We start from the raw sequence: 23,467 nt of genomic DNA, 5'->3' as shown, positions 1-23,467 counted from the left end.
CTAAAAAAGTGTTTAAGAAATTCAAGGTCTACTCAGCCATACCTGGCCTCCAAGCCTTCTTGTCAGCAGACCCTGGTGATCATTGCCAATAAAAAGACTATGTCTTCATCAAACCCAGTCCCTTAAGATGAGCTAAGCGGGTAGCTAGAATGTCAAGGACCAAAGCTGGTGCAGTCCGGCATGGTAGCTTTTAAAGTGTTTAACTACCAGTGTTTTATGTGAGACCTTGTTTTGATGTATATATGTATAGTTTATATCAGTTCACTGCATCATTACCTGGTGAGAAAAATTAATATGTAAAGGAAATTTTTCTGATGTTTCTCAGTTGTCTAAGCATGTTTTAAAGGGTTCCTTGGATGGGACCAATACTGAGGTATAGTTGATTACGCAGCCAAAACTTTTCTAATGAGTTGAAAAATGAGATTATGAATCCTCCACTTCATTCTGATTGTGTGTTTGGTACAACAACTAGATGCATAAAATGTTCCATATCCCCAAGTCCCTCCCCCCAGTAAGCAGGATACGTTTTGGTGGGCCTACAAACAAAAGTCCCATTTTAACAAAAAACAAGGTAACAAAAGGAAATAACTGGAGGAGAACACAAGTAAACCTAACAACAGGGGTTCCTTTCCCAAAAAGGGTAACCCCCCTTCTAACTTATGACAATGCAAAGGCTCGGTTCCCATCATTCCCAAGTTACCACCTGGGTGCCCTATCTTAAAAGTTAGCTCTCAATAGGGTGGCTTGCCTGTCAGTAGTTTCTGACAAATTGTTGGTCAACATCTCTGGCCGAGGTTACAGGTGGCAGTGGAAGGAATGTCCACCTCCATTCAGGGAAATTCCCACTCATGCATCAGACCAGACTTTGCTATTCCCTCCTATATTCCACCAAATGCAAACTCAGGGGTCATACAGTCAGTCCCTCCTTTATAGAGAATGAAAGGTTCTAGAATTTTTCTGGTTACCAAATATAGAGCAACCATGGAAAAAGGTGTTGGAACTATCCTTTCTGAACACTTTTGTCAAGGTCCCCAAGTTCAAGATGCTCACCCTACGCAGTGCTTCCTCTTCCTTCAGACCACTGCTTCCAGGTGACCCTGGACTTAAAGGATGCATATCATAATCTTCACATTGCTCATCACTTCAGGAGATATCTGAATTTTTTTGTGTTCTCTGCATTGCCATTTGGGACATCCTCAGCACCTCAAGTCTTTACCAAATGCCTTGGTCCAGTAATGGCTCACTGCTGAACTCTTGCCATTAACATTTTTCCTTACTGGGATAACTTGCTGAACTGTGCAGAATCTGTATCCAGGTGTTTGGATTTACTAGAGCTGGTCTTGACTTTATTCTCACAGCTAGGGTTTAAGTTGAACCTTTAGAAGTCATGCCTAACACCTTCACAAAGACTCATCTTTCTGTGCTGCTTAATTAACACTGACAAAATAATGGTCTTTCTTTACAAAGATAAGGTCCTGTCCTACCAGATAACTTTTCAGAAATTCTATAGGAGAAGCCTTGCCTCAACAAGATATTTCTTAAAATTCTAGGACTGATGTCATCAGTGATTTTGGTGATACCACTGGCCCGGCTCCACATGAGGAAAATTCAGTGGTATGTTTGAAATTGTTTCACCCAGCAAAAACATTCCTTAGGATCTCAGTTGCCAGTACAGGCCTTCATCAGACAAGAGTTACAGGGGTGGATAGCACAGTTGAGTATTAGTCCAAGACTCCCCTTCTTCCTACCTGTTCCACTGGAATCTGTCCAGACAGATTCATCCAACTTTGCTTGTGGAGCTATGTCCATGGGAGAGTAAAGCAAGCCACTTGGAGGCCCAAGGATGCATGAAACCACATCAATATCAAAGAAATGTTAGCAGTGATCTACATCTTGAAAGTCCTTCACTACTTATAGACTCTGGGTCCTTTTCTTGTGGTTGCAGGCAACACCACAGTGTTGTGGTACCTCAACAAACAAGGAGGCACAAGGTCATACCCTCTCAACCAATTAGCAGTGATGGCCTGGGAGCTGGCATTACAATATTCTCTGACTCTTCTGGCATCATACGTCCCATCAGAGCAAACATGGTGGCAGACAAACTAAGCCAAATCTTGGTAGACCTACACAAGTGGAAGCTCAAGCCAGTGGTGTCCCAGGATCTAGTCCAGATGTGGGGAATACCTTAAATACATCTATTCATCCCCTTTCAAAACAGAGAGCTGGAGAGATTTTGTTCCAGAAATTCTTGCAGCTATGCTTGGAGGACAGACATATTCTTGTTCCCTTGGATGGGAATATTCCTATATGCATTTCCACCCTTTTCACTGATTCACAACGTACTTCTGAAGATTCACAAAGAAATGCCAAAGATCATGATGGTGACCCCTTATTGGCACAGGCAATCTTGATTCTCCCTTTTAATGATATTGGGCAAGGGCAGTTACCACAGACTTCCTCACACTCTGAATAGGCTCAGACAGTCTCAAGAGCATGTGGTGCACCCCAGTTTGCAGCAACTTCAACTGCCAGCCTAGATGATTCAGTCTTGACTCCATGTAGGTACTTATGTCATGAGAATGTGAAGCAGGTGTTAAAAGAGGCCAGAAAATTTGTTACTACTCTTTTCATTTGATAAAAGAGTTCACAAAAGGAGTATTTCATATGAGAACCTCTCACAAGCAAATTTCTCCTCAGTGGGATCCCAACTATATCTTGGAAAAATTGACCTTACCTTCTTTGGAACCTGCTACTGAGGCTGATCTGAAGCTCTTAACATGGAAAACTGTTTTCCTTATAGCTCTGACATCTGCAAGGTGAGTCTCGAAACTAAAAGTTGTCACGGTGGGACAAACTTAACTTTTTTCCACAGCAATAGAGTTTCCTTACACACTAACCCCTCTTTCATGCTGAAAGTGGTCTCAGAATTCACTCTTGACCAGTCTATCAACCTCCCTGTGCTCTTGCCTGAAATTAACAATAAGGGGGAAAGGTTACTTCATACCTAGGATGTGCAGCTCAGATACTACCTTGACAGAATGGAAACTTTCCAATAGGTTGAAAGATTTTTATTTCCTACACAGGAGCAAAGAAGGGTCACCCTATCTCTAAGCAAACCATTGCACATTGGTTGTTCTCTGGTACTGTTTTTTGTTACACTCATCATGGCAAGGTGAATCTAGGCAAGGTAAAGGCACATTTCACCAGGGCTTTTTACTCTTTAGTTGCATATCAGAAAGGAGTTAATCCTAGAAGTATTCTAGAGGCAGTAACTTGGCCCTCTGTCCATAACTTTATGAAGCACTACAGGCTGGATTAATTTTCTAGATCCAGAGAAGGCTTCACTAGGACCATTCTCCATGGGCTCCTGGGCCCTTAGCTTTCCTCCTCTCAGGTTGAGTAAGCTTTGGGAATCAGCTAGAATGCCAGTAAAGTAGTGTGTTTGTTGAACATAGTACGGTTGCATAAGTCCTACTTGCCTGCAACAGTAGATTTTCGTGGGACACACTACCCTAATGGCAATACCCACCCACATCCCCCTATTTGTATGTATATAGTTTGGTGTTTGAGTTTACATTAAGCATTGCTCTGAGGCCTTTACTGTGTTTTGTGTCATGTGTGTGTGTGTGTGTGTGTGTGTGTGTGTGTGTGTGTGTGTGTGTGTGTGTGTGTGTGTGTGTGTGTGTGTGTGTGTGTGTTTTAGTATTGGAACAGTTTATGTTTGGAAAGCTTGTGTTTCCATTTTCTCTTCCTGCTGGGCCCTATAAAACTGAAAGGGTCCTGTCTGTGGGTCTGTAAAGCAGTCCCTGTACTGCAGGTGATTGGTCCATCACACCCACAGACTGTGGATGTAGCAGTCGGCCAGAGGAGAGTAGCAGGGCACTACTTCATGAATGCCAGTAAGGCAGTATGTTCTATGAACATCTACTGTTACAAGTAAGTAGGACTAGTCTCAAAAGGGATAATTGGCTAGGCTTAAAATGGCTCCCAAGGGCAGTTAGCCTAGTACTAACCTATGAACCTATGAACTGTGCTTTCTTTGTAGAAGTTTCACTGTGCACATAAGTAGCTTTTTAAAGAATAAACCGACAGCTCACTCTGGTTGATGACTCCTCATCTACTACTAATTTAGAATGTATACACAGTTCAGGGTCGTCAGCCCTATAGTTAAGTTTGTTTGTGATGTTTCAAAATCTTCACTAATTGTAGACATGCTTATGTTATTGTGAAATATGTTTTTCCTTGCAATTTTTCATTTGTTTACATACCTTCCTAGAGTCCTCTTTGTTTTTGGTTTATATACCTGTAAATTTCAAACTTTGCACATTCCACATCATCCTGCTATTAGAACCTCAGTTAATTGCTCTCGCTTGTGGTTTGTGAATGAATGAATGAATGAATACACAAACTCTTTAGGCTTTAAACATACAAGAGCTATGTGCTGATTGAGACAACACGGCTAAATGAGAACAGGATATAGACTCAGAAATATCAACTTAACAAATCTGTTTTAGTGAGCATCCGGTAAATTTAAGTTAGCGTAATAACCTTTAAAAGTTAGCCCAAAATTAGAATAGTATTTTTTAACAGGATGCTAACTGTTGTGATAATCCTAATGTCAGTTTAAGTTATGCCAGAAATATTCCATAAAGTGCATTTATAAGAGAAGAATTATAAAATTAAAAAAAAAAAAGCTGAAAAAAATGAGGACATATAAAAATAAACAGGGAAACAAAAGTTGCAGTTCACAATGTAAAACAAGAGTCTTGTGTATGTTCATAGGTTCATACTAGGCTATCTGCCCTAGGGCATTTATAAGCCTAGCCAGAGTGTGTGTGGCTTTCACCACCCCTTAGGATGAGAATACTATACCCATTAGTTTGCTGTGCCTCTGTCCAGCAGTGATACAGAGATGATTCCCGGGGTAAACCTACCATCTCCCATCCACTCGTCAAGATTTCTCTTGAACAGAGTCAGTGAGGGGCTCTGCCTCACATGGACTGGGATTCTGTTCCATAGTGTAGGGAGTCTCTGGGTGATGAATCTGTCCCTCCAGCACGTCCTATTTATATCTGTGTTGAGGTTTAAGTCTCTTGCTCTCATGGCTCTGGTGGATTTGGATTTTTTGAGGTGGAGCATGTCCATTAATTCGGGTTGGACATGGCCTTGTATGTCAGGCACAGATCACCTCTGAGCAGACGGTATGCGACTGAATAGAGCTGGAGTTTCTTCAGTCGGGCATCGTATGACATATGTTTGAGCCCCTTTATCCTTTTGGTGAGGAACTTTTGGGGTCTTTCCAACTGCTGCAGGTGTCTGGTAAGGTACATTCTGAATGGGGCGTTGTACTCAATCATTGGTCTGATAAGTGAAGAGTACAGGGGTACAATGACCTCTCCTGATCTGGATGTGAATCCCATCATGATCAGGTGGGCAATGTAGAAGGTCTTCCTAACCACTTTGGCAATGTGAGTGTCAAAAGAGAGGTTACTGTCAACTTGGGTCCCCAGGTCCCTGATAACTTCTTCCATGTTTAATGGATTACCACCTATATGGTAATTAGGGGTTACCTTGTTTTTCCCAAAGGGTATGACTATACATTTTTTGGCATTTAGCTTAAGGCCATGGCTCTGGCACCAGTTATCCATTTCTATGAGACCTCTCTGGAGGATGTCTGTGTCTGATGGAGTGTCAGTTATGGTGCCCAGTTTGCAGTCATCTGCAAATTTTGTCAGCCACAATCCCCCTATGTTTGCCTGCACTTCAGAAAAATAAATGCCGAACAAGAGGGGCCCAGGACTGAGCCCTGTGGGACACCACTTGTGACCGGCTTAGAGTCTGACATGGCACCAGCAACTCTAACCCTGTGTGTTCTGTCCTTGAGCCAGTTTGCAACCCATCTTGTGACATATGGGTTTACATCTAAGCTGGTGAGCTTTTCTATGATGCCCGAGTGGGGTATTGTGTGAATGCTTTTGCTAGGTCAAGGTAGGCTGTGTGAACTGCCTTACCCTCATCAATGGCCTTAGTGACTGTTTGAAAAAGTCGACCAAGTTCAAGAGGCAGGATCTGCCCTTGACAAAGCCAAATTGGGTAGGATCCAGTGTCTGTAGGTCCCCAATGTCTTTATTTATGAGTTCCATTATGATCCTCTCCATAGCTTTGCAGACAAGGCTCGTCAAGCTTATGGGGCGTAATTTCAGGGTCGTAGAAGCACCGCCTTTGTGGAGTGGGACCACAGTTGCCGTACGCCATTCTTTGGGTAAGTATCCTGTAGTAAGGCTAAGATTAAACAGCAGCCTTATGTGTGGGTTTAGTTCCTCATTGAGTTTGTGTAGCACACAGCCGGGGACACCGTCGGTCCCATTGATGTTGTGTTTTTGCTTTAGAGAGCAGCTCTCACCTGGGCATCTGAGATGTTTGGGTGGCTAGTCTCTGGTGGGATAGATATTTCTCCTTTTGGGGGGGGGAGGGGAGAAATTTGCACTGAACCTGTCTGCCAGTATGTTGGCAATGTTTGTGGGTTCAGTGATTTTTTTATCATTTTGGACTAATTTTGAGCATATCTGGGAGTTTCCACCCAGGTTTCTAACATAGCTAAAGAAGGCTTTATGATTGTCTTTTGTGTCATTAGCGATTTTTCTCTCAAAGTTGGCCTTGGATGATTTTATATTTTATGAGTGATCGTAGTTTTTTGCTAGTATTGATCAGAGATGCCTTCCCTTTTAGGGATTTTGCTCTGTCATGTAGTAGCTTTCTCCTCTTGTTGTAGAGTTTGTTTATGGCGGGGATCCACCAGACCGGGCGCCTGCCTTTGGTGGAAAGGGTCTTGATTTTATTAGGGATTGCTTGATCCATACATTCCTGGAGGTGCTCGTAGAAGGCATTTGTAAGGGTTTCAGCAGCGTGGGTTGTGGTTTCCACTGGCTCGGGGGGCCTTGAAGGATACCACTCCAGTCTTAAGAAGTGTGAAGTTTGCTTTTGAGAAGTTCTTCACTGTGGTCTTTTTTGCTGGGGGTGGGGGCGGGATGTGGATCTCCAGTGAGATTAATTTATGGTCTGATCTCACCAATGAGGATATACTTCGGTGTGGAGCATTTTGTCCCCATGTTTGTGATGATCAGGTCTAGTATATTTTCTCCTCTTGTGGGAATGGTGACTAGTTGTTCCATAGCATTTGAGTTTATGAACTCAAGGAACCTTTGGGCTAGGGTGTTGGGGCTTGAGTAATGTTCCCAGTCTATGTTTGGGTAGTTGAAGTCACCCAATATGATGGTGTTTGGAGAGACATTCATACTCTCCAGTGTCTTCAGGAAGGCTGTGTGGGTTTCCTGAGTTTGAGAAGGTGGTCTGTAGCATGTTACAAACTGTAGGGCAGTTTTACCTATGGTTAATTGCACCTGGATGGTCTCCAATGCTTCGTGCGTTGCCACTAACCTGGAGCTGTGGGTATCCTTTATGAATATGGATACTCCCTCCTTTTGTGGTTCGTCCGGATTTTGGGGCGGGCATGATATGAGGTATAACCTGATAGTGCTGGGGTGCTCTCAGGAGCCTTGAACCAGGTTTCAGTCACAGCACAGACATCGATGTTCTCCATACTGAGGAGGGCTTTGAGGGCGTTCATCTTGAGGTTTAGACTTCTGGCATTGAGCAGTATTACCCTTAGTTTTTCTCCATTTTTGTTTTCTAGGGCGGTAGGTTTATCATTTGAGCCTTGCCTAAAAAAGGCACTATGGGTTATAATGTATGTAGCATTGTTCAAAACTCAGTGCTCCTGGTTCTAAAAAGTAGATATGACAATTGGAAAATTAAAATACTCTTTAAGAGCAAGTCCAGTATATAACACATGAATGCTGAAAAAGCAGCTACTCCAGGCAAAAAGCACTAAATGTTACAAATGAAACAGTTTAGTCAGACTCTAGGATAGTTTCATTGGACGTTATAGCACAGGCGGTAGTTGGGGGGGTAGTTGGGGGGTTGTAGAGGATAAGGAGAGAAAACAACATATACAGATTCAGGAAAGGAGCAGCTCCTTGGCAGACTAATAGACTGAGGAAGTTTACACTGCTAGAGACAGCTACATTCAATTGTAAGCATAACCCATCACTTAAAAACAACTTACCGTTACAATGGAATAATGATTTGTAAATGTCTTTGTTGGATACATTGCTTGCATATACGGAGAATATACTCCACAAGTCCCTAAAAAAGCACAGAAACAAATATTTTCACTTGCATGATTCAGATAAAAGTTTACTAGTACCATTACTTTTCTGTGGAAGTTCTCTCTCTATAAAAGTTATTGCAGATATAACAAAACTTTTATAAGTAATTTACGTCCTACTAAGCTAAAATGTCTCCTACAGCTATACTTATCCCAGACCTGTATTCAGATGTTGCAAACCAGAATGGTGTATTTAATTTGTACAAAGATAATGCAGTCATGTTTCACAACATTAATCCAAACATTTTACCTTTATGGTTTATTAACAATGCTATACTTTCCAGTGAATTTTGAAACACAAAATATTTCTGCAGAGAAAATAATACAATCAAGTCACCGTTACTCACCATGTATGTAAAATGCAAGGATGATCACTATCAAAAGACAAAGTGCTGTTAGATAATCTCCCTGTCCAACCTCTTTACCTCCATTTTAGTAAGTGCATGTTTCTACGACTACTATAACCATAAACCTGTGATCATGAATTTCTCCATTAAGGCATTCGTTCTTTCTACTTCTTATCAGTTATTGACATTATCTAATACACTTGTGTATAAAGTTTATTTTACTCAGAAAGTTACTTCTAATGTAATATTAGAGACACATGCCTCTAGCAATAGCCATACAGACTGTGATATGAATTAAAAAAACAGCCCAAATGGAAAAATGCATGATGGTTGGGGAACAAAGAGCTGAGAAAGGTTTGCCACATATTTCTGTCTGAGATCACTATAATAAACAAGCTACTCTCATTATCTGACTTGGTGCTTAAAAACAAAATTTGACAGAATATGCAGTCAGTCACCAGATTACAAAAAATGGTATGGGAAGGCAGAAGCCCCACATACATGGTAGACGTTAACTTCTACTTTTCCAGTGACAACTTTAAGTAGAGTTCCATAGACTGCTACAAGAGGCTCACTGATGATTTTTTTCTCATTGTTGGATTGTGTTCAAATTTATTTTGGATGCATTTACTTTTTATGTTAGCATTACTAGCAAAAATCTGTCTTTTTATTCCAAATATGATGCCATCTGAATTACATTTTCATGGATGCATTTATTTTCAAAATGACAAAAAAACAGTATTCAGGACCATTCAGAAAGTAAGGTTATTTATCTGATTTTCTCAAGCAGTCAGCTCCTATTGTTTTAACTGAATATTTTGAAAAAAAAAACACATGAAAAAAACATAAGTCTTAGCTGCATCACACAATGTTCATGCAATGCTAAATTGTAAGTTCCCACAACTGCATAAATAATATCAATAGCGATTTCTTCAGTCATTCATGGATTTGATGATCAGCTGTTGAAAAATGTGATAAATAAGGCAAGACTGTCACAGAAGAGATGCACACAGACAACTTGTAAAAATCACATTGGTAGTAGCAATAGAAAACAGTTTTAAGTCTTTAATTTGTAACTAGATTTACAGCAGCAACACATAATACTGCAACTTCTAGTCATGTATATAAATTTAATACAAATACAGCAGCCATTAGCAGTATTACTAGCACTGTGACTTAATATTTAAAAGAGGAAAAGCACACTGATACATGTGGTAGAAGACTGTCAAACGTAGCAATGCTATATAAATAAAAAAAATATTGCTTTAAATTATAATAGGCTCACACATTCAAGGGAATGGCAATGCATGCGGCGTCCCCACACATGGCTAAATGCAAAGTGGATTGAGGGTGAAGTTCCTCACTTACAGCTGAACAAGTTACAGCTCATCATTTTTTTTCTCGTGATTAATCTTTATTAGTGCTGCCAAAAATAATGGGGGTGGGGTAAAGACCCCAAATCAGGGACAGTTTTGAAAAGTTGCTAATTCGCTTAAAAAGTTAATATCTGTATAGGTGCATAAGGATATATTATTTAATCATACCCATTTTTTTTTTTTGGGGGGGGCTATGCAACACTATAAAAAGGTGGCAGGAAACAGAAGGAAGCACATAAGGCAAAGAGGTAAGGAAATAATGTTGTGTGGTTGGGAGGGAAGGGTAATTTTGTTGTGGGACCAGTGCCCATATTTTCTTTTTATCCAAGAGAGAAGGATGGGGAAGGATGAAAGGGAAAGTGACAGTATGGTAGGGGTTTGAGGGTAAGTAGCAGGGGCAAACACAGAAACACATAACATAGACATGACATGACTGACGGAGCTAGTGCTGAAGGACTAAGTAATAGGGAGATCAATGCATTTAGATATATCATACAAAGAAAGGGACGCCATTGGTAATGGAGAGAATTGGACAACAAAACGAGGAAGGTATAGACACAAAGAGAGGTACAACCCCTGATGGGGGATGTGCTGAGTATGGACTCGTATTCTACTTTGCTCACATTATTCACAGACGAAGGTCAGACAGTACCCTGTCCATTTTCACAACTGGTTCCTAGCTGGTATGTTTGTGGAAGGGCTGGGAAGGGACACTACTCTGCTAGTCGCAACTGGAGTACTTTCAGAGAGCCAGTGTGGGCATCTGTCTACCAGTTCTGCACTATCTCCATCAGCTCACTAGGTTCAGATATTTGGGAGGCAGCCTCAGCTAGCTCAAATGCAGATTTAGGGGCTGTCCAGCTCACTGGAGGATGGTGGAATGAAGCCTAGCCACTGCAACTGCTGTGGCAGCTGCTGTACATAACAGAAAAGAAGGGGAGAGAAATGACAAAGCAAAGAGAATTTTGTTTTGATGAAAGAATAGCGACAAAGGATGTGGAAAAAAGAAGGAGAAATTGTGTTAATTCGCTATAAAAATGATATATAATAGGATATTAGGATTAAATACTTGATACAAAAGCCAATTATACCAGAAAAAAAAACTATGAGGGATACCACAGTAGCTGGACATCTAAAGGCTACTATGCCGTCATATGCTGTCTAACAAGGTGTTCACAAGGAAACATCATTAGGTTATAATACCACCACTGCCTAGTACGTACAGGTGTATTACTGCTACTCATAGTTTTGTAGGTAAATACTAGGCTAATGATCACCAGGGCCTTTATAAGCCTAGCTGTGCAACTCAACCCAGCTGTGTCTTATGTTTTGTGGGCATTTATTAGCAGTGGGTATATTTAAATCTAGTGATTCTGATGCTCTTTGTTTTACAGATGTGACAAACATCCATGAGAACTGGATCCGCGTATGCCAGGCATAGATTGCCTCTCAGTAACAAATAGGAGACTCAGTATAGAGGTAAGACTTTAAGGCTATCCGTATAGAACAATATGTTTATACCCTGGATTCCTTGGGTAAGGAACTTTTGTGGATGTTTTGCATATTTCTGGTCAGGTACATGCTAAAGGGGGTATTACCCTCAATGATGTGTCTGATAAGAGCTAAATAAAATTGCACTATGAGTTCCTTGGACCTAGGTGCCATGCCCTTACTTATATTTTGGGCAACATAGAATGATTTTCTTAATACACCACCCACGTGTTGGTCAAAGGCCAGATCACTGTCTATACATGTTCCCAGATCTCTGACTACCAGGTCAATTTTTAGGGTTGTCTTATCAATTAATTATTTAGCCAGAGTGGCCAATTTCTCATTGAATTTTAATCCATGACTTTGGCACCAGTCATGTGCCTGTTTTAGGTCCTTTTGTAAGATGTTTGTGTCGTGGGGTGCTATGCACTGTTTACCCTCATCCATTGCCTTGGTGACCTTCTCAATGAAGTCCACCAGGTTTAGTAGGCATGACCTTACCTTGCTAAAGCAAAACTGGGTTGGGTCCAATATCTGAAGGTTGCTTATGTCTTTGTTGATCAATACCATGATAATTTGTTCCAGACTAGTCAGGTTCTACCTAAAAAGTGCTGGAACATCATTCTGTCAGTATGTGCAACTGCCTTTCCATACCTATCACTTACTGCACCACTGTCATATGTATACAGGCCTACCCCTGAAATGAGAACAAGCATTGACTAACTGATAATCCAGACTCAGGAAACCATATACATGAGGCATGGAAACAGCAATTCAGAAAGGTTTGTGAGTTATGCCTTTATTTGTATTATCTGTTTGCCAGTTGGCACACAGGATTAAGGAGCTGTTAAAACATTGTTTCCTGTGGTGAAGCGGGTTTGAGTCCCTCAGCCTCCATTGCTTTACTGTGTGACTATGTGAAAGTTACTCCTGGGCTGAGTCTGAAAAAGGTCAAAGGTGATCAGTGCTTTACTCTGATCAACAAATACAAATAAAAATAAAACACCTTAGTCAGACAGTCAGATCAACCCAATATTAGCCCCATTGGCTTTTTAAAAGACTTGTTGCACTTAGAAATATATAGAGCACCATTACATCAATCTGCTATACCAGTGTGAAAAGTTGTGGAGAAGAATGAAAGCAAATTACTGGCTTTGTAAGGTAAAGCATACTTTTCCCTAATTTTTATCTTTACTGGTCTGTCTTGAGTAGGTCAGGCTTGTAGAAATGCCCAAAGAATGTGACTTTTAACTGTAGTGGAAATATTAGTAACCTACTGCTGCACAGGAACTGCAACAAAGGCAGATCTACTAATGAGATGGTGAAGACGTTACTCAGTAGTCAAAAGGCACAAATAGGGTCCTCTTTCTGGAGGACAGTCCATATTTGGGAAGTATTGTATTCTGTAAAAAACCATGAAAAATGGTAAATGTCCTGAGATTTTAGGACATAAAGTATTTTCTGAATGTCCACTAACAGTATAAAACACCTATTCTGTATCTAACACAACATAATATTATATGAAATGAAAAAGTCAATTCAAATTCTACAGCACTGAGCTTTTCTTTTGGCAAAAAAGTGAAGTCTAACCCATTGCACTAGTTGTGGGAATGCTTTGTACAGCAAAATCACATTTCCATGTAAAATGTCCCATTTGGGACATTTCTAAGTTTCAAAACCCTAGCTGCAAAGCATATGGTTTTGAAGGGGTCTATATTACGTTGTCAAAAAACCTAGTCAGCGAACGCTTGTTCACCAACCAATAAACAGTGAAAACTCACTTCTTCACACAGCCACTTCAGCAAATTTTTTCCTAGGGGGACAGATTTCAGGAAGAATGTGAACTAATGAAAAACATGTTCATTAATAGAGGCTATCACATATGGTTAGCAGATGAACTTCATAGTGAAGTACGGCAGAAAAGAGAAATTGGACAATTTACACTTTTACTTAATAATGTCCTTCCCTACTTGACAATGTCTAATGAATTTACTGTCAATGGTAATGATGGAGTTTTTAATTTAGAGACATGTAACTCTAATGTGGTTGGGAATTTTAATAAGAGCTTTTATAACTACTTTTTGTACTGATAGTAATGTTTTTAAAAGAAATTTTAATAATGAATTGGAAGGGTTTAATGAATGACAGCTTCATTTGATAAAAAATGGGGGAGAGACCTGTTATAGTTTATAGAAGAGGGTGTAAGGTATCACAAGGGATAAGAAACTAAGAGTAATGCTACTCAACGCCAGAAGTCTAAACCTCAAGATGCACGCACTCGAAACTCTCCTTAGCATGGAGAACATCGATATCTGTGCAGTAACAGAAACCTGGTTCAGGGCTCCCGAGAGCACCCCAGCACTACCAGGTTATACCTCATACCATGCTTTTTGGCCCCAAAACTTGGACCGAACCACAAAAGGGGGGAGTATCGATATTCATCAAAGATACCCACACCTCCAGGTTGGTGGCAAAGCACGAAGCATCAGAGACTATCCATGTGCAACTAACAGTGGGTAAAACTGCCTTCCAGTTTATAGCCTGCTACAGACCACCTCCCAAACCCAGGAACCCCACTCAGCCTACCTGAGAACACTGGAAAATATGAAGGTCTCTCCAAACACCATTATATTGGGTGACTTCAACTACCCAAACATAGACTGGGAGCATTACTCTAGCTCCAACACCCTAGCTCAAAGGTTCCTAGAATTTATAAACTCAAATGCTATGGAACAACTTGTTACCACTCCCACAAGAGGGAAAACATACTGGACCTGATCATCACCAACATGGGGACTCTATGCTCCAGACCAGAAGTGTATCCCTCACAGCTGAACAAGTTACAGCTCATCATTTTTTTTCTCGTGATTAATCTTTATTAGTGCTGCCAAAAATAATGCTGGTGGGGTAAAGACTCCAAATCAGGGACAGTTTTGAAAAGTTGCTAATTCGCTTAAAAAGTTAATATCTGTATAGGTGCTTAAGGATATATTATTTAATCATACCCATCTTTTTTTTTGGGGGGGGGGGCTATGCAACACTATAAAAAGGTGGCAGGAAACAGAAGGAAGCACATAAGGCAAAGAGGTAAGGAAATAATGTTGTGTAGTTGGGAGGGAAGGGTAATTTTGTTGTGGGACCAGTGCCCATATTTTCTTTTTATCCACGAGAGAAGGATGGAGAAGGATGAAAGGGAAAGTGACAGTATGGTAGGGGGTTGAGGGTAGGTAGCAGGGGCAAACACAGAAACACATAACATAGACATGACATGACTGATGGAGCTAGTGCTGAAGGACTAAGTAATAGGGAGATCAATGCATTTAGATATATCACACAAAGAAAGGGACGCCATTGGTAATGGAAAGAATTGGGCAACAAAACGAGGAAGGTATAGACACAAAGAGAGGTACAACCCCTGATGGGGGATGTGCTGAGTATGGACTCGTATTCTACTTTGCTCACATTATTCACAGACGAAGGTCAGACAGTACCCTGTCCATTCTCACAACTGGTTCCTAGCTGGTATGTTTGTGGAAGGGCTGGGAAGGGACACTACTCTGCTAGTCACAACTGGAGTACTTTCAGAGAGCCAGTGTGGGTATCTGTCTACCAGTTCTGCACTATCTCCATCAGCTCACTAGGTTCAGATATTTGGGAGGCAGCCTCAGCTAGTTCAAATGCAGATTTAGGGGCTGTCCAGCTCACTGGAGGATGGTGGAATGAAGCCTAGCCACTGCAACTGCTGTGGCAGCTGCTGTACATAACAGAAAAGAAGGGGAGAGAAATGACAAAGCAAAGAGAATTTTGTTTTGATGAAAGAATAACGACAAAGGATGTGGAAAAAAGAAGGAGAAATTGTGTTAATTCGCTATAAAAACGATATATAATAGGATATTAGGATTAAATACTTGATACAAAAGCCAATTATACCAGAAAAAAAACTATGAGGGATACCACAGTAGCTGGACATCTAAAGGCTACTATGCCGTCATGTGCTGTCTAACAAGGTGCTCACAAGGAAACATCATTAGGTTATAATACCACCACTGCCTAGTACATACAGGTGTATTACTGCTACTCATAGTTTTATAGGTAAATACTAGGCTAATGATCACCAGGGCCTTTATAAGCCTAGCTGTGCAACTCAACTCAGCTGTGTCTTATGTTTCGTGGGCATTTATTAGCAGTGGGTATATTTAAATCCTTAGATCTAGTGATTCTGATGCTCTTTGTTTTACAGATGTGACAAACATCCATGAGAACTGGATCCGAGTATGCCAGGCATAGATTGCCTCTCAGTAACAAATAGAAGACTCAGTATAGAGGTAAGACTTTAAGGCTATCTGTATAGAACAATGTGTTTATACCCTGGATTCCTTGGGTAAGGAACTTTTGTGGATGTTTTGCATATTTCTGGTCAGGTACATGCTAAAGGGGGTATTACCCTCAATGATGTGTCTGATAAGAGCTAAATAAAATTGCGCTATGAGTTCCTTGGACCTAGATGCCATGCCCTTACTTATATTTTGGGCAACATAGAATGATTTTCTTAATACACTGCCCACGTGTTGGTCAAAGGCCAGATCACTGTCTATACATGTTCCCAGATCTCTGACTACCAGGTCAATTTTTAGGGTTGTCTTATCAATTAATTATTTAGCCAGAGTGGCCAATTTCTCATTGAATTTTAATCCATGACTTTGGCACCAGTCATGTGCCTGTTTTAGGTCCTCTTGTAAGATGTTTGTGTCGTGGGGTGATATGCACTGTTTACCCTCATCCATTGCCTTGGTGACCTTCCCAAAGAAGTCCACCAGGTTTAGTAGGCATGACCTTACCTTGCTAAAGCAAAACTGGGTTGGGTCCAATATCTGAAGGTTGCTTATGTCTTTGTTGATCATTGCCATGATAATTTGTTCCAGACTAGTCAGGTTCTACCTAAAAAGTGCTGGAACATCATTCTGTCAGTATGTGCAACTGCCTTTCCATACCTATCACTTACTGCACCACTGTCATATGTATACAGGCCTACCCTTGAAATGAGAACAAGCATTGACTAACTGATAATCTAGACTCAGGAAACCATATACATGAGGCATGGAAACAGCAATTCAGAAAGGTTTGTGAGTTATGCCTTTATTTGTATTATCTGTTTGCCAGTTGGCACACAGGATTAAGGAGCTGTTAAAACACGGTTTCCTGTGGTGAAGCGGGTTTGAGTCCCTCAGCCTCCATTGCTTTACTGTGTGACTATGTGAAAGTTACTCCTGGGCTGAGTCTGAAAAAGGTCAAAGGAGATCAGTGCTTTACTCTGATCAACAAATACAAATAAAAATAAAACACCTCACTCAGACAGTCAGATCAACCCAATATTAGCCCCATTGGCTTTTTAAAAGACTTATTGCACTTAGAAATATATAGAGCACCATTACATCAATCTGCTATACCAGTGTGAAAAGTTGTGGAGAAGAATTAAAGCAAATTACTGGCTTTGTAAGGTAAAGCATACTTTTCCCTAATTTTTATCTTTACTGGTCTGTCTTGAGTAGGTCAGGCTTGTAGAAATGCCCAAAGAATGTGACTTTTAACTGTAGTGGAAATATTAGTAACCTACTGCTGCACAGGAACTGCAACAAAGGCAGATCTACTAATGAGATGGTGAAGACGTTACTCAGTAGTCAAAAGGCACAAATAGGGTCCTCTTTCTGGAGGACAGTCCATATTTGGGAAGTATTGTATTCTGTAAAAAAACATGAAAAATGGTAAATGTCCTGAGATTTTAGGACATAAAGTATTTTCTGAATGTCCACTAACAGTATAAAACACCTCTTTTGTATCTAACACAACATAATATTATATGAAATGAAAAAATCAATTAAAATTCTACAGCAGTGAGCTTTTCTTTTGGCAAAAAAGTGAAGTCTAACCCATTGCACTAGTTGTGGGAATGCTTTGTACAGCAAAATCACATTTCCATGTAAAATGTCCCTTTTGGGACATTTCTAAGTTTCAAAACCCTAGCTGCAAAGCATATGGTTTTGAAGGGGTCTATATTACGTTGTCAAAAAACCTAGTCAGCGAACGCTTGTTCACCAACCAATAAACAGTGAAAACTCACTTCTTCACACAGCCACTTCAGCAAATTTTTTCCTAGGGGACAGATTTCAGGAAGAATGTGAACTAATGAAAAACATGTTCATTAATAGAGGCTATCACATATGGTTAGCAGATGAACTTCTTAGTGAAGTACGGCAGAAAAGAAAAATTGGACAATTTACACCTTTACTTAATAATGTCCTTCCCTACTTGACAATGTCTAATGAATTTACTGACAATGGTAATGATGGAGTTTTTAATTTAGAGACATGTAACTCTAATATGGTTGGGAATTTTAATAAGAGCTTTTATAACTACTTTTTGTACTGATAGTAATGATTTAAAAGACATTTTAATAATGAATTGGAAGGGTTTAATGAATGACAGCTTCATTAGATAAAAAATGGGGGAGAGACCTGTTATAGTTTATAGAAGAGGGTGTAAGGTATCACAAGGGATAAGAAACTAAGAGTAATGCTACTCAACGCCAGAAGTCTAAACCTCAAGATGCACGCACTCGAAACTCTCCTTAGCATGGAGAACATCGATATCTGTGCAGTAACAGAAACCTGGTTCAGGGCTCCCGAGAGCACCCCAGCACTACCAGGTTATACCTCATACCATGCTTTTTGGCCCCAAAACTTGGACCGAACCACAAAAGGAGGGGGAGTATCGATATTCATCAAAGATACCCACACCTCCAGGTTGGTGGCAAAGCACGAAGCATCAGAGACTATCCATGTGCAACTAACAGTGGGTAAAACTGCCTTCCAGTTTATAGCCTGCTACAGACCACCCTCCCAAACCCAGGAACCCCACTCAGCCTACCTGAGAACACTGGAAAATATGAAGGTCTCTCCAAACACCATTATATTGGGTGACTTCAACTACCCAAACATAGACTGGGAGCATTACTCTAGCTCCAACACCCTAGCTCAAAGGTTCCTAGAATTTATAAACTCAAATGCTATGGAACAACTTGTTACCACTCCCACAAGAGGGGAAAACATACTGGACCTGATCATCACCAACATGGGGACTCTATGCTCCAGACCAGAAGTGTATCCCTCACTGGTAAGATCAGACCATAAACTAATTTCACTGGATATTCACATCCCGACCCCACCCCCTGCCCAGAAAACCACAGTGAAAACTTCTCTAAAGCAAATTTCACACTCCTCAAAACTGAGTTGGAATCCTTCAAGCCCCCGGGCCTGTAGAAAATACGGCCCAGACCGCAGAATCCTTTATAAATGCATTCTATGAACACCTTCAGGAATGCATGGATCATGCGATCCCAAATAAAACCAAGACCCAATCCTCCAATGGCAGACGCCCTGTCTGGTGGACCCCAGCCATAAACAAACTATACAATAGAAGGAGGAAGCTACTAAATGATAGAGCAAAATCCCAAAAGGGAAGGCATCACTGATCAGTATTAGCAAAAACTACGGGCACACATAAAATTGTCTAAGGCCAGCTTCGAGAGAAAAATTGCACAGGACACTAAGGATAATCACAAGGCTTTCTTTAGTTATGTTAGGAACCTGGGTGGTAATTACCAGATATGCTCAGAATTAGTTCAAAAATGACAAAAATACACGAACCCACAGACATTGCCAACATCCTAGCTGACAGGTTCAGCAAACTCCCCCCACCAAAAGGGCAAATATCTATCCCAGCAGAGTGCTGCCCCTGACATCTCAGATGCTCAGGTAAGAGCCGCCTCCAAAGCAAAAACACAGCATCAATGGGACCAGATGGTGTCCCGGCTGCATCCTACATGAACTCCAAGAAGAGCTAAACCCAAACATAAAACTACTGTTCAATCTCAGCCTTACTACAGGATATGTGCCCAAAGAGTGGTGTACAGCAACAGTGGTCCCTCTCCATAAAGGTGGTGCCTCAACGGATCCTGGAAACTATTGCCCCATAAGCCTGACTAGCTTGGTCTGCAAAGCTATGGAAAGGATCATCATGGACCTCATAAATAAAGATATTGGGGACCTACAAACACTGGATCCTACCCAGTTCAGCTTTGTTAAGGGCAGATCCTGCCTCTTAAACCTGGTTGATTTCTTTGAAACAGTCACCAAGGCCATTGACGAGGGGCAAGGTGGTCCACACAGCCTACCTGGACCTTGCAAAAGCCTTCGATACAATACCCCACTCGGGCATTATAGATAAGCTCATCAGCTTAAATATAAACCCCTATGTCACTAGATGGATTGCAAACTGGCTCAAGGACAGAACCCACATGGTTAGAATTGCTGGAGCCATGTCAGACTCCAAACCAGTTACAAGTTGTGTCCCACAAGGCTCAGTCCTGGGACCTCTCTTGTCCGGTATATATTTCTCGGAGGTACAGGCCAACACGGAAGGACTGTGGCTGACCAAGTTCGCAGATGACTGCAAACTGAAGCCATAATCGACTCTCCAGCTGACACAAGCATCCTCCAAAGGGCCTCATAGAAACAGACAACTGGTGCCCGAGCCATGGCCTCAAGCTAAATGCCAAAAGTGTATAGTCATCCCCTTTGGCAAAAACAAAGTGCCCACAAATTACCACATAGGTGGTAATCCATTAAGTACAGAAGAAGTAATTAGGGACCTGGGGACCCAAGTTGATAGCAATCTCTCACTTGACAACCACGTGGCCAAAGTGGTTAGAAAAACATTTTATATAGCCCACCTAATCATGAAGGGATTCACATCTAGATCAGGGAGGTTATCGTGCCTCTTTACTCATCCCTCATCAGGCCCATAATTGAGTACAATGCCCCTTTGGGATGTACCTTACCAGACACCTGCAGCAACTGGAAAGACCCCAAACGTACCTCACCAAGAGGATCAAAGGGCTCAAACAGATGCCATATGCTGCCCGGTTAAAGAAACTCCAGCTCTACTCAGTGGCATACCGCCTGTTCAGAGGCGATCTGTGCCTGACGACAAAGCCATGTCCAACCCAGAATTAATGGACATGCTGCACCTCAGAAATTCCAAATCCCATCGAGCTACGAGCTCGAGACTTGAACCTCAGCACTGAAATAAATAGGACATGCTGGAGGGACAGATTCATAACCCAGAGGCTCCCTTCACTCTGGAATAAAATCCCAGTCCAGGTTAGGCAGAGTCCCTCATTGACTCTCTTCAAGAGGAATCTTGATGAGTGGATGGGAGATTGTAGGTTTACCCCAGGTATCACTTCTGTGTCACTGTTAGACAGAGGCACAGTATACTAACCTTGAAAAAGGGCATAGCAAAATAAATTTAAAATGGGTGGTGAAAGCCAAACACATTCTGGCTAGGCTTATAAATGCCCTTGGGCAGATAGCCTAGTATGAACCTATGAACCTATGAACCTATAACTTCAAGCAGCTAAAAGCATAGTAAAGTAAATAAAAATGCAGGACATATGAGAAAATGTGGTGCATGCACTTTGTGTAAACATATTCTAGATGTTAGGCAAGTATGTATAAACAACACGAACATCATTGCTTATGGTAAAAATGATTGTAATTCTACAAAAGTAGTGCATTGTGCTCTGTGCCAGTCCTGCCCATGTTTCTATGTAAGTAAACTTTAATGTAGAATTAGCGAACATTTATGTGACATCCGTAAAAACAAAATAACAAATGCATTGGCCAGACATATTAATGCCTATAATGAACATTATTTTAAATTTATTGTGTTGGATTTGCTGCAAATCACAGGTAGAGGTGGAGCATGGCCGCTCCTGCTTGAAAAAGGTAAACTCTGCTAGCAGATCTGACTTGGAGCACATATTTGGCCAGGTTTAAACAAAGCAGAATCTCTGGCATGTCTGTTAAAATTAAAAGCTTGCTTGATATAGATGCTAGGCATATTTGCAACATATTATTCTGAATAGAACACAAAACGTTTCAATGAATCATGTTTTGCTACATTGTGCATGTACATTTGAAAGAAGTTGCTTTGCGAGTGAAGACTGTGTATTGGGGGGGTGTCATGAAGCTAGTTACTGATTGGTCTTTAAGAAGAAGTGTGTGTTTTAATTGAATTTATGATTGGTTTTCATTTTATTTAAGGGTGTGTATTGGTTCTTTGAATGTATCTGATGAAGTTCCGGTATTGTTGGCGGGACGAAATCCTGTACTACTGGTTTTAAGGATAATTTTTTAAATAAACCTGTGTTTATTACATCCAGCTGCCTATTTGTTTTTTGATCGAGTTTGCTGTCTCTTGCTGTTGCTGGTTTGCTGGATTCAGCAGTGAGGATGGAAGGAACATCTGAGGGTTGTGTGAATGCACTTGAACAGTCTATTGGAGAACTGACTGTCCTAATACAGCAATTAAATAAAAGAATGGAAAGGATTGGACAATTACCATTCTTATCTCAAACCTTGGATTTATCTCAACTTTCTGTGCACCACATGCCTAGTTCTTCAACTCAGGAGCTGAGATGGGGAACTACTGATGGTTTAATTGTATCTCCCATTTTATCTGCAAATAAGAATACCGCTGCAGGTGAGAGACAAAAGTGTATCTAATCCTGGCCGTAACTTTGCAAATGGGCCTAGTGCCCCTGACTGTTTATGTTTGAATGACATGCTTTAATATCGTAATGTGTTTAATGATAATACACTAAGAGACAAGACTAGCTTGTGTGACAAGCTTAGTGAATTTGATCGATGCTTGTTAAAGATTAAGAAATTACAAATGGATACTGACTATTTTAGAGAATGCATAAACAGAGGGATAGTGCCTAAAGGTTTGCGAGTATGGCGCTTTCCCACTGGATTGATTAATAACTCTAGTCTTCACCACGAATTGTTGCAGATGTTTGACAAACATGGGATAGAGTACATGGAATTTGTTATTAAACACAAATTAACCATTGAGTCCCTTACCAAAGAAGTGGTGGAATTAGATAGGAATATCACTCAAGACATTTCTTTTAGTGATAATAAATTCGAATACACTCGTATCCTACGTTCCATCGAAGAACAGATGGAATCTATTAAATCAAGGAAGCTTAGAAAGCTAACTAGAGATACTGATGCATATAGGGACAATAAAGCGTACCCCCCACCCCCCCAATTCCCAAGGTTGGCATCAGCGTACAAATGTGGATGAATCTTTGAATGAAAACATTAATGATGCCGACTGTGTATTAACTACAACTGATAATGGTGAATTTCAGACCAGGGGAACGGGAATGTCCCCAGGCGCTCGGAGCATCTGAAAAAATCAGAAATGCAACCAGAAAGGGCAAATGTCCAGGTACCATGCAACCCCTCAAGCCAACAGAGGGAACTTTCAGGGGAATGGTCGGAATTCATGGAGGGGGAAGCAACAGTTTCAATAAATAATGAATATAATGAGAGACTATTTCCTACATTTCTATTATCCCCTTTGAACATTGTGTTTAACACTGCTAAAGACTTTAAAATATATAATTTTTCTTCTTTGGCTATTCCAGTTGAGTTATGTGATTTGCTTTCCAAGGGATTAACTTTTGTTCCTACAAGGAAAATGAATTTGGTTGAAACTCTCATTGATTTGAAATTATATACACGAAAATTAAATCTTCATTTATTATTTTTAAATAATGTATATGTGGAAAATTCTTTGAGAGTGACTTGTACTTACAATCCACCACTGCATAATTATCTAATGGTGTTTCAGAATATATGTGAACTGGATATTAGAGCTTTATGTAATTCTGGCCCTAAGAAGCCTGGTGTGAATAATCTAACCTATGATGAAAAACAAGTGTTAGATTTTTTGAAAGGAATATCAGGTGCTAGATTCATTAAGCTTGATAAGGGTGAGGGTTTGATTGCAATGGATGAGGGTGATTACATCAATAAAATGGTGTGTTTATTACACTCGACCACATGTGAAGAAAGTTCACTAAGTGAAATGAATACTGTGTATGGAAGAATCAG

General features: G+C 40.7%; 1 protein-coding gene across 1 annotated transcript in view; it reads right to left on the bottom strand.

Moving 5' to 3' along the window:
• The window catches only part of LOC122798180 (ectonucleotide pyrophosphatase/phosphodiesterase family member 3-like), an 835,307-nt gene that overhangs the window by 480,917 nt on the left and 330,923 nt on the right, over nt 1-23,467 (bottom strand). Inside the window, exon 7 of the mRNA XM_044066922.1 lies at nt 8,126-8,205. Within this exon, the coding sequence (XP_043922857.1) occupies nt 8,126-8,205 (80 nt within the window). The remainder of the gene's footprint in view (nt 1-8,125; nt 8,206-23,467) is intronic.

This window comes from Protopterus annectens, chromosome 3.part1, assembly GCF_019279795.1.
Source record: "Protopterus annectens isolate FY-2018-M chromosome 3.part1, PAN1.0, whole genome shotgun sequence".
NCBI classification, from domain to species: Eukaryota; Metazoa; Chordata; order Ceratodontiformes; family Protopteridae; genus Protopterus; species Protopterus annectens.
Note: the sequence above shows the minus strand (reverse complement) of the source record. Positions and strands in the feature narration are given on the sequence as shown.